This window comes from Pectinophora gossypiella, chromosome 8 (assembly GCF_024362695.1).
Source record: "Pectinophora gossypiella chromosome 8, ilPecGoss1.1, whole genome shotgun sequence".
In the NCBI taxonomy this organism is placed as follows: Eukaryota; Metazoa; Arthropoda; class Insecta; order Lepidoptera; family Gelechiidae; genus Pectinophora; species Pectinophora gossypiella.
Genome location: NC_065411.1, coordinates 1092020 through 1107470, shown reverse-complemented (window position 1 = coordinate 1107470; position 15451 = coordinate 1092020). Strand labels below are relative to the sequence as shown.

General features: G+C 44.8%; 3 protein-coding genes across 3 annotated transcripts in view; all 3 read left to right on the top strand.

Annotated features, from left to right (window-relative positions):
• The first annotated feature begins 615 nt into the window (after positions 1-615).
• LOC126368618 (ecdysone oxidase-like) lies at positions 616-7717 on the top strand. The gene is made up of 4 exons (XM_050012681.1): positions 616-1042; positions 5413-5555; positions 5840-5973; positions 6073-7717. The coding sequence occupies exons 2-4, from the start codon at positions 5417-5419 to the stop codon at positions 7615-7617; spliced, it is 1818 nt and encodes a 605-aa protein (XP_049868638.1). The 5' UTR covers positions 616-1042; positions 5413-5416; the 3' UTR covers positions 7618-7717.
• A 599-nt stretch (positions 7718-8316) lies between these two features.
• On the top strand, positions 8317-11382 carry LOC126368619 (ecdysone oxidase-like). The gene is made up of 4 exons (XM_050012682.1): positions 8317-8448; positions 8779-8922; positions 9352-9485; positions 9762-11382. The coding sequence occupies exons 2-4, from the start codon at positions 8787-8789 to the stop codon at positions 11304-11306; spliced, it is 1815 nt and encodes a 604-aa protein (XP_049868639.1). The 5' UTR covers positions 8317-8448; positions 8779-8786; the 3' UTR covers positions 11307-11382.
• A 3625-nt stretch (positions 11383-15007) lies between these two features.
• The window catches only part of LOC126368622 (uncharacterized), an 88219-nt gene continuing 87775 nt past the window's right edge, over positions 15008-15451 (top strand). The window contains exon 1 of the mRNA XM_050012690.1: positions 15008-15447. Coding sequence (XP_049868647.1) covers positions 15026-15447 — 422 coding nt within the window. The 5' untranslated portion in view covers positions 15008-15025. The remainder of the gene's footprint in view (positions 15448-15451) is intronic.

Here is a 15451-nt window from a genome sequence, read left to right as displayed (position 1 = left end):
GGTGGTGATTCTTGCTGACACCTAATGCGTTTTATGTTTAGGAAGTTGGCGTATAACTCGGCAGAATTGAGTTGATAAACCCATGCACACTAGCGGATGCCCCTATTTAATTCGTCAGGGTTATTATTTCATTCGCTCATTTATTTTGGAATTAAAATGTGGCACAATCAATCAGTTTTCTTTTCAGCAGATAAGAAAATGGCAGATGTAACTTAAAATTAGTAATAATGTTTTTTACATGCACATTATTGTTTACATTACAAAGGCTGGTTATGTAACGCAGGTATATATTTAAAACGTATGGGTAGCGAGATAGGTTTGTCCTTACACTCTATATCGGTCATCTTGAAGCGCCGGCTAGGGCTGCCAGCTGTCAGACGCCACTAGCAACATCACACAGTCTGTACGTATGTCGCAGTACATTTCACTAGATGTGGTCAAGGATTAGTTGTTAGATAAAGAGATCGTAGACGTGCCAAGGAATTATAAATAGGTACAAATCAATCGACGTATATGGTTCTAATATAAAGATTCAACTGATTAAATTATCAGTTTAATCAGCGTCGTATGCGCATTTTTAAGAATATTGATATTCAGTATCAGTGGTACGCTGTCGGTGGTCAGTCTTGCAGCACGTCGCCAGTGTCGGGCGCCGCCGATGTCACGTCGCGGCAGCCCTGCGGCACGCGCTCCCGTATCGCAGATTGTAGCGATATGATAATATCATATATTACTATCGCGGAGGCTGATATTTACTCATCGATATATTTCCGCTCTGCACCGACTCGCGCGTCGATTATCTTTTTCTTTTTTATATAAATAAAGTACGCGCACGTGATTAAATACAATACTTACCCGTGTTTGATATAAAATTATTGGTAGCCAGTATTGTAATAATTTAGAGTTTAGTTTAAGTAAAGAAATAGCCAATTTCTAATTTTTAATTTGCAAAGTTAAATTCTCTATTGGAACAGGAGTAATGTTGATGGTGACGTAAAGTTCCTTGCACCCTTCAGTGTACCTGCGACTGGCTGACAGCTTGGTAAGTGATAAATCCCGTTTCTTATTAATTTCAACCATGTAACATAAAAACACGACTATATTTCTAAATGGTCTATGCCAGACCGGAGGAGGTACATCCACTGCAAGATGAACTGAGGACCTAAGTTTCACCGAGCTTTGGTAAACCGTATTGGCGCCATCTATAATGGTCGGGCCAACTGTGTTAGTGTATATTTTAAACTCACGTAAATATAAATATAATATATTTGTGTAGACATAATACAGAACTATAAAAAATATACGTATGGTATGTTCACATGGAGTGTCTTCCACATGTATGTAAAATAGCTTCCAGCTGTCGACTATGCGTATCTAGTAGAGTAGAACAGTACAGAATAGAGATTACCGCTTTGTTGAATTTCGAATCGCACTTCCGATACTTATCTTGGTTCATAAATGGAATCTGCTATCTGCTTGGGTTACGAGTATTACGTGAAAATACTTATCTCGAGATACGTTGCATGTTACATTGCAATACCTATCTGCACCAGCCATTTAACACATAGGCTACGCGCTTATTTGGGTTTTATAGGTTGCGGGCTAAAAGTGTATACTTACCATACTTTTTATCATAATAGGTTTACCTATCGTTAAAACCGATTAGGGACTGCATTTACTTACATTTGATTGTCTCGTCGACTGACGTTTTTATAATGGGCGATAGTGTGCATCATAATAATCTGTATTGGTTTCCTTAGGTTGCGTTATTGCTTTATTTATTACTTGAGGTTAGGAAGTACTGGGGGCATAAAAAGGCCACATTGAAGCAATTCATTTCTTCTTCTTATCGTGTGGGTGGATTACCAACTTCAACAACCCTGGTGTCAGGGTTATTATTGAACCGCCATAGGTCCCTGACGTGACCCATGTAACGACTACACACTTACATCAGTAAGTAGTAACCGAGACCAACGGCTTAACGTGCCTTCCGAAGCACGGATCATCTTACTTTTGGACAATCAGGTGATCAGCCTGTAATGTCCTAACCTAATCACAAAGTGATTTTTGCGATTTGTCCACACCGGGATTCGAACCTGGGACCTCCGGATCGTGAGCACAATGCTCAACCACTGGACCACGGAGGCGGTTATTTAAAAAGCAATTCATTTATAAAGCAATATTGCAATTTGTCAATTGTGTTGCTCTGGCAACTGCCGGTCTGATCTGGTTCAGGATGTGGCGGCTGTGTCTTCTAGCTCCAGCAGTGGACCAGCGCGGAGTTATGTTGGTGAATTGGTGACGAGTGACATTCATCGAGCATATTTATTTTATATGTTATGCCACTAACACGACGATGAAGATAAGCCTCGGAAACTCAGATAAAATTCCGTCGACTGCACGCCACCATACTTCACATTGTACATAAAGCTCACGACTATAGTCCTAATTGGGGTAGTCACAGGTAGATCGCAAGATGAACTAAGTGTTCACTATTGACTCTTGACACGAAGTCCTAAACTGGATTATAAAGCACCGTATTCAAGATATCGTACCTCTCGTCATATCGTGCGTATGTAACAGCCTTTGGTTCTCAGACAACGCGCGCGCCGTTAATGACTGTATAAGTGGATAGATCGTCAAAGTGCATATTTATTAATTACGTTTAGGTATATAAATGTCATTGACACCAGTTTGTTCGCCGAGGTAGTTCAGGTGGCTGTCTATCTCCATGTGAAAAGGGTTCACAACTTTTTTTAAATTAAAATAAATAAAATCCTTCTACAAAAACTGTGCCGTTCAAAAACGCATTTCTCGTTGCATTCAACATAGCATTTCTTGTAACATAGAATCTCGCCAGCACCCCCCGGAGTGGCAGGTACGTTGTATAGTATAGTATGGTATAGTATGGTGTTTATATGTTTATATCTAGGGTCAATGAACTGTTGTGGGGAAAAACGTTTTATCACCAAGTTTCATCGTTACGAATGTAATTGTTTTGTTAATTAGATGCTTGATGACATGTGGTAGTTGCATGTGTGTGACGCTAACGTTGCAGTGAGTGCACTCAGGCGCACTACAGATAGACAAGCGGTGAGAGCAGTAACGCAGTGTTGTAAAGTTGTGAGTACTACTTGAGATTGCGAGTTCTTATATCTGTAGTTAGTTTTATACTATAATAAGGTACTACTTATATCTAAAACCTTGGACTGTTCCTTGGACTGTGTATTACAGATAGCCAAGAGCGAAGATTAGGATTTTTAATCCAATAAGGACGTATTGTAAATGCCAGAATAGAGATGACGTTACATTAACTTAAATAATTACTACACTGCACCTCACCGCACCACTGCAGTATTCCTACAACAAAGTGGTGGTTGCCAGACAACTCAGTGGTGGCACCCTATCTCGATGATGACGTAGTTGTATCACTGCTGCTGTGTACTGCGCCGGCGCAAGCGTTATCGTTCAAGGTCCTGCTTATGCGTGATTTATTGTAGATTTGCGAAGATGGCATTTTCTACTTGGCCGGATTCCGCGTAGGCGAGTCCCTCTCTAATCCATCGCGTACAGGTGATATAAAATGGTTTCTTGCCGAAAGCCACGGGAGCTCCGTGGTTCCTTCGCAATGAGTATCTGCACATTGACCTAGGTCTGCCAACCATTGCCCAATGGCTCAAATTAGCTTCAAAACGCTTAATGCTAACGATTAATTCTTTCAAATATAATCCTCTCAAACGACGCCGTGGGGTTCACGCCCAACTGGGCAGCTGCAGGCGTGTTGCCTTAAATTTTGTACCGGGTGAGAGCCCTCAGCGCTCCCCATTTGTCCGGCCAAGCAGTTAATGCCATCTGCGGCAAATTTACAATAATTCACGTCAAAATAAGAATCAGCTGCGGCAGTGGGTGTGTACTGCCTGGTGGACGTTCAACTGACGTCCGTCCATATTATCTGTTGTTTATCTTTACGATAATAAAGTAGATCGCACGGCTGTCTACAGTCCTATATATGTACCCACCTACACTCTATACTTGTTTTTTTTTAATATTAAATCACAGTAAAATAGACTTTGAACTACGTAATAAAATGTACTTAGGTGTTGCATTGTAATCGTTATGGCATCTTTATATATCTACATCTAGTGACGCAATGACTTAATAACGTAAGAAAATTATTGACTGTTATTTGAATTCTTAATTACTTATTGTTTGGTAGATCGGCGTCCGAAGGACGTAATATACGATCCCGACGACCCGATTACTCTAGCCATAGAGGCAGCCAATCAGCTCAACACTTCTACTCGACACTAAACACTTCAGGACCCCGATACCGACCCCGCCGGCGTGGTCGACGTTTTAATCAGCGCTCATCGCTAGGGTCGATTAATTCTTTCAAATATTTTTCATCTCAGACGACGCCCTGAGCCGAGGTTTCAGGCTTGTTGTCTTAAACGTTGTACCAAATGAGAGCCTTCAGCGCTCCCCATTTGTCCGGCCAAGTAGTTAATGCCAGCTGCGGCAAATCATGTCACAAGGCGGCAAATAAGTCACGTCAAAAAAAAAACAAGAAAAAATGTTTGGTTGAAATATTTTTAGAGTACCGTACCTTTAAAGTTTATCGATCACCATGTTGTCTGTCGGTCAAGACCATTTTTTCATCTTAGACAAGTGTATTCCATTGTGGTGCGACTCGGACTCGAGCACCGAGGTACCCGGTGCTCGAGTCCGAGTCGCACTTGGCCGGGTTTTTAGTTATAGGTAATAGGTATTATACGTCTGTTGAGGACAAGCTGTACAGGACAGACCACCTTGTGTATAAATACTCAGTATTCTATGATGCAACTGAAAAAGTCGTTTCTTTTGTTAATCATAAAACGTCTCAATGGACACAATAGTTCACAGTCAGTGTGACTGAGAGTTTGATGAGACGATAAATGTGTGTACCGCGCTTGAAAAGAAGATGGTTCATTATTTTTTATATTATAAAGAAGGCAAACGAGCAGATGAGTCACTTGAAGGAAGGCGGGCAGCATCGTCCGTAGCGATATCGTAGGTGCAGGCCGGACGATGTTGCAAAACAATTGATATGACATACCTACGTCGCCAAGTGTGGCCGCAATGTCCTTCCAAGATGATGAACTATCCATTGGGCGATGCACTAATAATCAATCGTCGGACGTCGAACGGTTCATATCATAATATCTATCTTAGAACGAATATCAAGAGTGGCTGCGGGTTGTCTTGTGGCTCTGCTCACCCTGAAAGCGATACGGGCGTTGTTAGGTATGTGGGTGTACTGCGTCGTTGATTTGCACGTGAAATGTAGACTTAATGTCAAAAGTCATGATACTTCGTGTGATAGGACATGACGGGTATGACGGAAAAAAATTACCATTTTTTTTGTCACGACAGGAACATGGTTGCTCCACTGGGCGCATGCGCGGCGGGCGCGGGGGTGGGGGCGGCGGGCGGCACGCTCGCAGCCGCGCTGCAGTTCTTCGCGGCCGCACAGTGCGTGCTGCGGGAGCCCTGGCCTGCCGCCGCCGCTGTACGCAGTAAGTTAACACTTTACAATCAAGACGTAGCGACAACACAGTCACAGGCTTTTGAGTACTCAGATGATCGACTGGCACTTCTTATTGCAAGTAATAACTATAAAATGTGAAAGATCCTATAAGAGGGCCTATTAGACGGAGGTTTATAACTTTAAATTCTGATTTTATGTGGAATGGTCTCCAAAGCAAGTCTGCAATACCAGAGTTGTATAAGGCTTAGGTAAGTTTAACAACATAGGAAAATTGTAGTCTCTTAGTAAACTTGTGTTGTGATGTCCATGCAGACACATCGTGCTTCGACTTCGTGGTGGTGGGCGGCGGCACGGCGGGCGCGGCGCTGGCGGGGCGGCTGGCGGAGCGCCCCGACTTCCGAGTGCTGCTGCTGGAGGCCGGGCCTGACCCGCCGCAGGAGAGCATCGTCAGTATATTACTCTACATTTTTAATTTAATAACCTTAAAGAGTCTATCATCTTTTCCCATCAAATCAAGATCTTTGAATTGTTGTCTAATTTTCCAGATACCGGGATTCTCGAAATCTATAATGGGCACTAGCTACGATTGGAACTTCAGGACGTCAAACGATGGCGTGTCGAGTCAGGCGCTGGTGGAGGGCGCGCAGACGCAGCCGCGCGGGCGCATGCTCGGCGGCAGCGGCTCGCTCAACGACATGGTTTACGCGCGCGGCTTTCCCGCCGACTACGACGACTGGGCCGAGACCCTCGGCGACAACGACTGGAAGTGGGACAACGTGCTCCCCTACTTCATGAAGACCGAACATCTGACCGACGAGAGGATTGTCAACGATCCTGAGCTGATGAAGCTGCACGGGCGCGGTGGCGACATCGAGGTCGCCGGCCTCAACGAGTCCACCTTCGAGACTGACATGTTTCTGAAAGCGTTCCAAGAGCTCGGGTTTGAGTTGGTAAAGGATATGACGTCACCGGCGAAGATCGGCGCCGGGCGACACTCGCACACCATCCGAGAGGGACGCCGGGACAGCACGCTCACTGCGATACTCAACAAAGCAGCTTCGAAGGACAACTTATTTGTGCTCAAAAATGCTTTTGTAACCAAAATATTGATGTCAAACAAAACCGCGTATGGCGTGAAAGCCAAGCTGGGGGAAAAGGAATTCCACTTCTACGCCGGCAAGGAAGTTATCGTGTCCGCGGGGACCTTCAACACTCCAAAATTGCTTATGCTGTCGGGAATAGGGCCGAGGGAACACCTTGAGAAACTGAACATAAAAGTAGTGGCAGACTTGCCGGTGGGGGACAACCTGCACGACCACGTGATGGTGCTGACCCACGTGGCGGCCGACAACGGCACTTGTTACGCCGGCGAGGCGCGCCCCTACATGGACATGATCCGCTACCTGTACGACCGCGGCGGGCCGCTCTCCTTGGTCAACACCATGGCCGCCTACAAGGCTCTGAACGCCTCCACCGAACAGAACGTCCCCGACTTCGCCTACTATCCGTCCTGCATGCCGATTGGCACTAACTTTTACAGTGGCTGCTTGAACCTCCTGAGGTTCAACGAGAACGTCTGCTCGGCTCTGCAGAAGTTGCTCAAGGAGCAGGAGGTGCTGACCGTCGCCACCGTGCTGCTGAAGCCCAAGTCTCGCGGCACCGTCAGGTTGCGCTCCGCCGATCCTCACGACACGCCTATTATCCTTTCGGGGACGTTCAGTGACGCCAGCGACCTAGACGGATACCCTGAGGCCATCAACGTGACGAACAATATAGTGAATACGGAATATTTTAAGAGGAAGAACGCGCGCGTTGTGAATTTCGATATCGAGGGATGTAAGGGTAAAGAGGGCGACGAGGCGGTCCGGTGCCGCGCGCGGGCGCTGGCGATGTCGGCGTGGCACGCGGCGGGCACGGCCGCCATGGGCCGCGTGGCCGACGCGCGGCTGCGCGTTCGCGGCGTGGCGGCGCTGCGCGTCGTGGACGCCAGCGTCATGCCGCGCGTCGTGCGCGGGAACACCAACGCGCCCGTCGTCATGATCGCCGAGAAGGCCGCCACATACATCAAGGCTGACTATAGCCGGTCATGACGCCATGGCCGCGACACTACCACAACATACCCTACCTAAGTTTAAGAATAGAATTAAGTGACTCACAAGTCAGACAGACTGATACAACGTGTACAAAAGACTTTTAGACTATAATTGTTGTAAGTACAATTGTTACATTTTATATTTATTTTATAGGTATTTATTTGTATTAAATTGAATGTTGCAAATAACCGTCTTTGTTAATTTTTTAAACATTCAACATTCTTAACTATTGCTTATTACCTATAAAATTAGGTCTAAGATAAATCGTTCGCGATCGTGTGAAATGATTTACCGAATCCACGTCAAGTAGGTGTACATAACGTAGGTATAATCAGTAAAGGGCGGCGGAGTGACGTAATGAACTCCACACGTTTAGAAATAGTTTAAGTAGGTGTACATTTTCATGAAAATCCTCTAGTGTAACCTGTAAGAAATAAAATAAAATTAACTATTTTGCACAGACAGTATTTGTGGTCGCAACTTTCGATAGAGTGCGTTATGCCAGCCAATTAATAATGTATTTTTTTCCTCTTTTGCCATGAATTGACGTCACAGTGAATATATAAGTATTTGGGCTGACTTGCTTTAATTGGTATTAAAATGATAACTCGTGTATCGTTTGTTCAGCTGACTATACTTATAGATTCAACCATATAACAAACAATACAGTAAGACAAAGAGTAAGACAGATGTAGAGAAGTATTTAATTTAGTAATTGTGTTTTGGAACTAAGTAATTCTACATATCGGTAAACTAGAAATGTTAATCAGAAACTAAAAATTCTCTGAAATATAAAGTACGAGTACTTATAAGTGCCAGTGACAACCGGTAGGTATTTCAATTAAAGTTTAGGTACGTTTCGAGAAAAGGTAGGCAACGCCGCCCTGCTCTGGCGCTTCGCTTTACTCGTCTTGGCGGGGGCACTTGCGTGCCCCCAGATTTATAAGTACCAGATTATAGGCCGTTTCTATATAAGTTACTTATTAGGTAAGTACACACCTATACCCTGTCAACTCAACAAGAGTATGTGTCGGCCATATTATATTCACAATATCAACTTCAGATTCCTTCCTAATCCTGCCACTTACTATTTACCTGGGAGGTCATACTATCTGTTAAAGAAGTAATGTTTCATGAGCAATATGATGATTCCTCCAGCGCGGAGTATGATGTGTGTGGACGCGAGTGGTGGCGGCGCAGGCGCAGGCGGCGGCGCGATGTCCGGGGCGGCGTTCACGGCCGCGCTGCACTTCCTCACGCTGTCGCTGCACGAGCCCTGGCCGCCGGCTGCCAGCCCTGACAGTAAGGACAGTACCATCATTATACACGGTGTCAGTGACACCGTGCAGAATACTGAAGGGGATTTAGCTCATGAATCTGAGTTAAGTAATAACAAGTGGAATTTTCCCTGCCTATTCCTTAAAACTAGAGATTCTGGCCAAGTAACTATGTACCTAATTATAATTTTATCTACCACTTAACAATATGTAATTAATATGTATTTTTGCCGTATAAATATTTTCTTTCTTACTTAATGCCATATGTGGAAAATCTTCAATAATAAGTCACGTCAAAAAATATATATCCGAGTGAATAGGAATTTACTGGATAAGTGTGTACCACCTTAGATTATGTCACCCATACCTTTACTTACTATCGGGTGATATTGAGGTCAAACATAAACGTATAGTTAATAAAAAAAAACTGGACTTTGATTTTGCGGTGTTCCAGACGGGTCAAGTTTCGATTTCGTGGTGGTGGGCGGTGGCACGGCGGGCGCGGCGCTGGCGGCGCGGCTGGCGGAGCGCCCCGACTTCCGAGTGCTGCTGCTGGAGGCCGGGCCCGACCCGCCGCAGGAGAGCATTGTAAGGGTGCTGTTGTTGTACATTTACTCTTGAATTCTTTGCCAACCAAAAAAATACATACATACATATATAAACTCACGCCCGTAATCCCTAATGGGGTGGGCAGAGCCACAAGTAATCAAAGACAACTTGCAGCCACTGTTGATACGAATTCCAAAGATGGATATGATGAACCTTATGGTGAACCAAAAAAATAATCAGCTAGATTGAGATTGGGTCCTGAGATAGCAATATTAAATTTTGTGATAATAATACAGAAAACATATGTATTTCTAGGTGCCAGGATTCAGATCAGCGTTCCCCCGCAGCCAGTATGACTGGAACTTCACGACGACTGACGACGGCTACTCTAGCCAGCACCTGACGGGACACCGGCAGAGCCTCGTCTGTGGCAGGATCCTTGGCGGGGGCGGCTCCATCAACAGCATGATATATTCGCGAGGCTCCGTCGCCGACTACGACGAGTGGGCACATATCCTCGGGGACCACACCTGGAGCTGGTCCAACGTACTACCTTATTTTAAGAAAACGGAAAAGCTTACTGATCAAATTATTCTAAATTATCCTTCTTCTGCAAAATACCACGGAACAGAAGGTGAAATTGAAGTTGCTGGCTTAGACCGACTGAACTTTGATACTGCTAAGATTTTAGAAGCTTTTTCCGAGTTAGGCTTCAATGTGGTTGAGGACAGAAACAATCCAGAGAGAATAGGAGCTGGTCATTTATCGTTCACGATCAAAGAAGGAAAGAGACAGAGCACAGTGACTGCGATGTTGGATAAGGTTGCGAAGCAAGACAATTTGTTTGTGGTTACAAACGCGTTGGTTACAAAAGTTCTTATTCAAAATGACACAGCGTACGGCGTCAAAGTACAGATTGATGACGAGGAATTTGAATTCTACGCTAGTAAAGAGGTAATATTGTCTGCAGGAACATTTAATACTCCAAAGTTACTCATGCTATCAGGCGTGGGTCCGAGAGAACATTTGCAACAGTTAGGTATACAAGTGATCAAGGATTTGCCTGTAGGAGACAACCTGCAAGACCACGTCAGCGTATACACTTATATTGCAGCTGAAAATGGCACCTGCTACTCCGATGAAGCGTCTAAACATATGGACATTTTGCAGTACTTATTCAATCGCACTGGATCTATGTCGATCCCCAGTAGAATTGGTGTCGACTATTCTTTGAGGAACTCTCCAACTCAAAACGTTCCAGATTTAAGTGTGTACCCGGGATGTGTACCCGTGAACAAAAACTATTACGACACATGTTTGAGCTCAACAGATTTAAACCCTAAACTGTGCGCTCAGTTGGACGCGCTAAACAAGAAGTACGAGCTTCTGTCCACGTTCGTCGTTCTTCTGAAGCCCAAGTCAAGAGAAAGCGTCAGATTGAGATCAACCAACGTGCTGGACAAACCAGTAATATTGTCAGGAACTTTTACAAACGCAGACGACTTGGATGCTTATCCTGAGGCTTTAGAAGCTGTTTGGTCGTTGGTGAATACTACTTACTTTAAAAGTAAGAATGCCTTTGTAGTTGACTTTAAATTGGAGGAATGTGATAGGTTGGAGTATCCGGAGAACGTGAAATGTATGGCGCTAGGGCTGGCGAAGTCCGACTGGCACTTTGTGGGTACGGCCGCTATGGGTGCCGTGCTGGACGCGAGGTTGAGGGTGCGGGGGTTGCGCGGGCTGCGGGTGGTGGACGCCAGCGCCATGCCCACCGTCGTGCGAGGCAATATCAACTCTCCCGTAGTCATGCTGGCTGAGAAAGCTGCTGATTTTATAAAAAAAGAGTACCGGTTCGTCTAGACGGAAATAAATTTACATGTTATACCAACGGATTTAAATTTTGAATGCAAACGCCTGTTGGTATTAAGAAGGCAAGTCTCTAGATAAATTCTGGCTGTAACAGTTTTTACAGAATACTTATACTTAGTAAAAATGTTTTGTAAACAGTGCTCATGTTTTATTTCAAATATGTAGAAATTACGTAGTGTCATTAGCTTTCACTCCCTTAACGGTGAGCAACGTAACAGTGTATCGTAATCAGCTCAGTCCCAAAGCGATGCGCACGCACGTATGCACCCATCAGAATTGTACTGTTACAATACGTGTCCATTAAGTGTCCTTTTGTTTTGGATGTCCATAATTGTAATGTGTTGCTAAGAGCCAATTTTTGCCGGTATGGATTATACTTAGTACTTAAGTATATAGTTAAATTTGATCGTTTGAGAAAAGCCGTGGTACTCCATTTGGAAGAACGCTTGACTCTCGCTGTATCACAGTTTCGAATCCAGCACGAGCCTAAACCAATGAATTTTGAAATCGTTTTCGAATTTATGTTTACATCATAAATTATTATCACGTGAGGAAACCCATATTCCGAGAAATTTGTTTCAAGAAAAGTTGAGCTGGTTTTCCTTTCGCGGGTTAGAAGGTCAGACAGGCAGTCGCTTGTCAAATCTTCAGGTTAGGTGAGCGGACCTCGTGAACAGGAGATGATGATCGTTTATCAAAGGTGGGACGCTTTTCTTTGTCAAATTGTTTTTTCTTGTACTCTGGTCTTATCTACCTAAAAGTTGGGTGATAAAGCTCTTTTACATAAGCTTTGCTTCTTTTTACTACCGGGAACGTTCGCAGAGTGGGCACATTCTCGTTACACGCTATATCATATTATACATCAATAACCACACACACAAACAGCTTCCGTGGTCTAGTGGTTAGAGCGTTAGGCTCACGATCTGGAGGTTCGGGTTCGATTCCCGATGGGGACATTGTCGAAATCACTTTGTGAGACTGTCCTTTGTTTGGCAAGGACTTTTCAGGCTTGAATCACCTGATTGTCCGAAAAAGTAAGATGATTCCGTGCTTCGGAGGGCACGTTAAGCCGTTGGTCCCGGCTATTAGCCGTAAAAACACCTCCACCAACCCGCATTGGAGCAGCGTGGTGGAGTATGCTCCGTACCCCCTTCGGTTGATTGAGGGGAGGCCTGTGCCCAGCAGTGGGACGTATAGTATAGGCAGTTTATGTGTATGTTATGTACATAAGCTTTGCTTCTTTGGGAATGTTCGCAGAGTGGGCACATTCTCGTTACACGCAATAACACATTATACATCAATGCCCACACACTACACGTATTGCGATGCGACCATCCGGGACTGCGGCGCGTGGCGATGGCGGTGGCTAATGCAGCATTGGTAGAGCGCGGGGTGTGCGCTGGCACATCTTATTACATCGGTTACGTTCCTTACGTTACATTGCGCACACATGACGCTACCTCGTCGGCACTCCATCCTGCCGGCGTATTGACAGACGGACTCCACTTCCACTACATTTGCATCTATACTGACTTTCAATCATTACATAATATTATTATCCGTTGGAACACAGAATGGTTTGAGTTAAACCAGTATAACTTTTTTATGTTTTTACAATTGCTTATTGTAAAATGTTATGATTACTGTGTGATTCAGTTTTTATAACGAAGTAAATATTATATTATACAATAATTGAACTTTTTTTTACCAGGAACACTTATTGCGTGAAGGTACCAGTCAAGTTTATAATTTTCTAAAAAAAAACAAATCATTTATTCGCACAGGATTCATGGTTTTGCAAACAGTTGGTAGGTTTTATGTCCTAAGTATCACATGATCCGCTAGATATAAGCATGCGAAAATTTAGGAGGTAAGTAGGTACTTAATTAACTAATATAAATCTACTTACTTCCCGGTGGGAAATAGGCGTGAGTTTATGTATGTATGTATGTAAATCTACTTACTAACTTAATTAACCAAAAATACTGTTATAAATAAATAATAGAAATAAGATATCGTATGATATTCGATATACAACCGCAATGTGTTGATACGGGGGTGGCAGGTGGTCGCTTCACTCTTGAGGGTGACATCCGGTTCCGGTTAGCGCACGCGCATCTAGGATCGGAAATAACGTCATGCTTAGAACAAATGACGTGTCTGGGACAAATAGTGAATGTTATCTGAAACAAAAAGTCAACTAAGTACGTCTGATGAAGCGAGTATTCGAATATATATTAATTTAGATTCAGAAAAAAGATGTCACTATTAATGTCATAGCAGACGTTGAGGTCAAGTGAGCCGAAAGTGTTACATTGCTGGTGATGTCGCGGTCACTGGCGCGCTCCCCGCTCCGTTATATTAGTTTGATAACGTAGGCAAGGTCTACTTAATGTACACAGTGTTTACCTGAAGAGTTTTAATTGAGGGTGTAGGAAGCACTCTAAAACTCAGGTCTCAGGTGCCTCCGTTTTAAATATTTGCATAGGATTAACTGTCTGAGAACTGATATTAGGCAGCTAAATTACTCAATTGTATACCAATATTTTATGTTTTTTTTTTAAAGAATGTCTAGGGCCCTGTGCCGAGGTTTTTCTTGCAGTTTCTTTTCCCCGGCTATACAGGTTGTGAGAAGCTGCAGTAGTTTTAGGCGGATGAGACGTTCGCCGTTCGTTATGTTACCTACTGAATAAAGATATATTTGAATTTGAATAAGTACCCACTTATTTTTGACGTGACTTATAGCAGACTTACCGCAAATGGCATTAACTACTTGGCCAGATAAGTGGGGAGCGCCGAGTGCTCTCACCCGGTACAAAATTCAAGACAACAGGCCTGAGGGTACCTAGCTGAATGCAAACATCGATTTAAAGCGTTGTCTAAGAGGATTATATTTGGAATAAGCTAGTAGTCTATAACGATAAGCGCTGAATATTATGAGATGTTATTAAATCGTTAGAAGCGATGGCCGGAGTGCAATGATGTATGTGAAGCATAGGTACAGTGCGCGGCGCGCGGAGATAGCGCACGCACCACGCACGGGCCGCGCGCGCCGCTTTCTCCGCACCGCTGCTGCCGACGTGCGGGCCGATGCAGAATGTCCGCAGATTCTTGCTGACTAATGGACTTTGAAACGTGCAGTCGTGTTAGGTCCGCCGGGAAAATAATTCAATTTTAATGAAAAGCCAAAAGTTTACAGGTTATGAAGTAAGTACCTACTTATGCTGGACCAGATTAGAATAGAACCCCTCTCGTTACGCAAATGTCCGCGAAAGAAGTACATACTGTAAGTGGTATCGAAACCCACAATAAGTCACGTCTAGTACCTTGAACGTGGATGAATGTCACGAATGTTTGATCACATAAGCTCACGACTATACCCCAATTGGGGTAGTCAGAGGTACTGTGTAGGTACTAATTTTAATTTAAAAGTCAGACTTACGTTTTCATCTGAAAATAATAGACATTTAACTATTTCATCCAAGGAAATGAAAGTGCGTAAGAATCGCTTACTGAAGTACTTCCTGGCACATGTCAGCCCCCAGAACCGGCCCGGTCCATCCGATAGCATTTCATAAGGGCCGTAAACGAGCAACATGAACATTTCCTCTACAAATACGATTATCGGAGACTTTCACCTGTCGCGGGGTGCGCGTGCGGCCGCCAGTGCCGGCAGTCAGCGCAACGCGGGCTTGGAGAGCGCACGGCGCATGCGTGATGGTAGCGCGATGGCCGACGCGAGCGAGCGGGAACGCGACGCGGGCGCGGCGCGTGCGCCCACCGCCACTGTGTCTAGCCTCAAGTCCGAGGACTCCACCGAGCAGTTGATATGTAAACCCAAAGTGAAAAAGATCAAATCGGTGAAGGGACCGAGTGTGACGTCCAAGAGTGTGGAAGCGGGCAGTGATGACACTCCTCCGCGGAGGAAGAGACTAGTGGTGTGGTTGGGGCTGGCGCAGGTGGTGCTGGGCGCGCTGCTGGTGGGCGGGGGCGCGCTGGGGGTGGTGCGGGGGGCGGCGCTGGCGCGCGTGGGCGCGGGGCTATGGGCCGGCTGCGTGGCCGTCGTGGCCGGCGTGGTCGGCGTGCTCGCCGGCATCAACGACTGCTACGGACTGAACCAGGGGACCAACGGGTGA

What these genes read in the sequence shown, in the direction of transcription:
- LOC126368619 (XM_050012682.1), top strand. Translation starts at nt 8,787, where the DNA reads ATGATGTGTGTGGACGCGAGTGGTGGCGGCGCAGGCGCAGGCGGCGGC. An exon ending in GCCGGCTGCCAGCCCTGACA is followed by an intron (nt 8,923 to 9,351) that starts GTAAGGACAGTA and finishes GCGGTGTTCCAG; the next exon opens with ACGGGTCAAGTTTCGATTTC. An exon ending in ACCCGCCGCAGGAGAGCATT is followed by an intron (nt 9,486 to 9,761) that starts GTAAGGGTGCTG and finishes ATGTATTTCTAG; the next exon opens with GTGCCAGGATTCAGATCAGC.
- LOC126368618 (XM_050012681.1), top strand. Translation starts at nt 5,417, where the DNA reads ATGGTTGCTCCACTGGGCGCATGCGCGGCGGGCGCGGGGGTGGGGGCG. An exon ending in TGCCGCCGCCGCTGTACGCA is followed by an intron (nt 5,556 to 5,839) that starts GTAAGTTAACAC and finishes ATGTCCATGCAG; the next exon opens with ACACATCGTGCTTCGACTTC. An exon ending in ACCCGCCGCAGGAGAGCATC is followed by an intron (nt 5,974 to 6,072) that starts GTCAGTATATTA and finishes CTAATTTTCCAG; the next exon opens with ATACCGGGATTCTCGAAATC.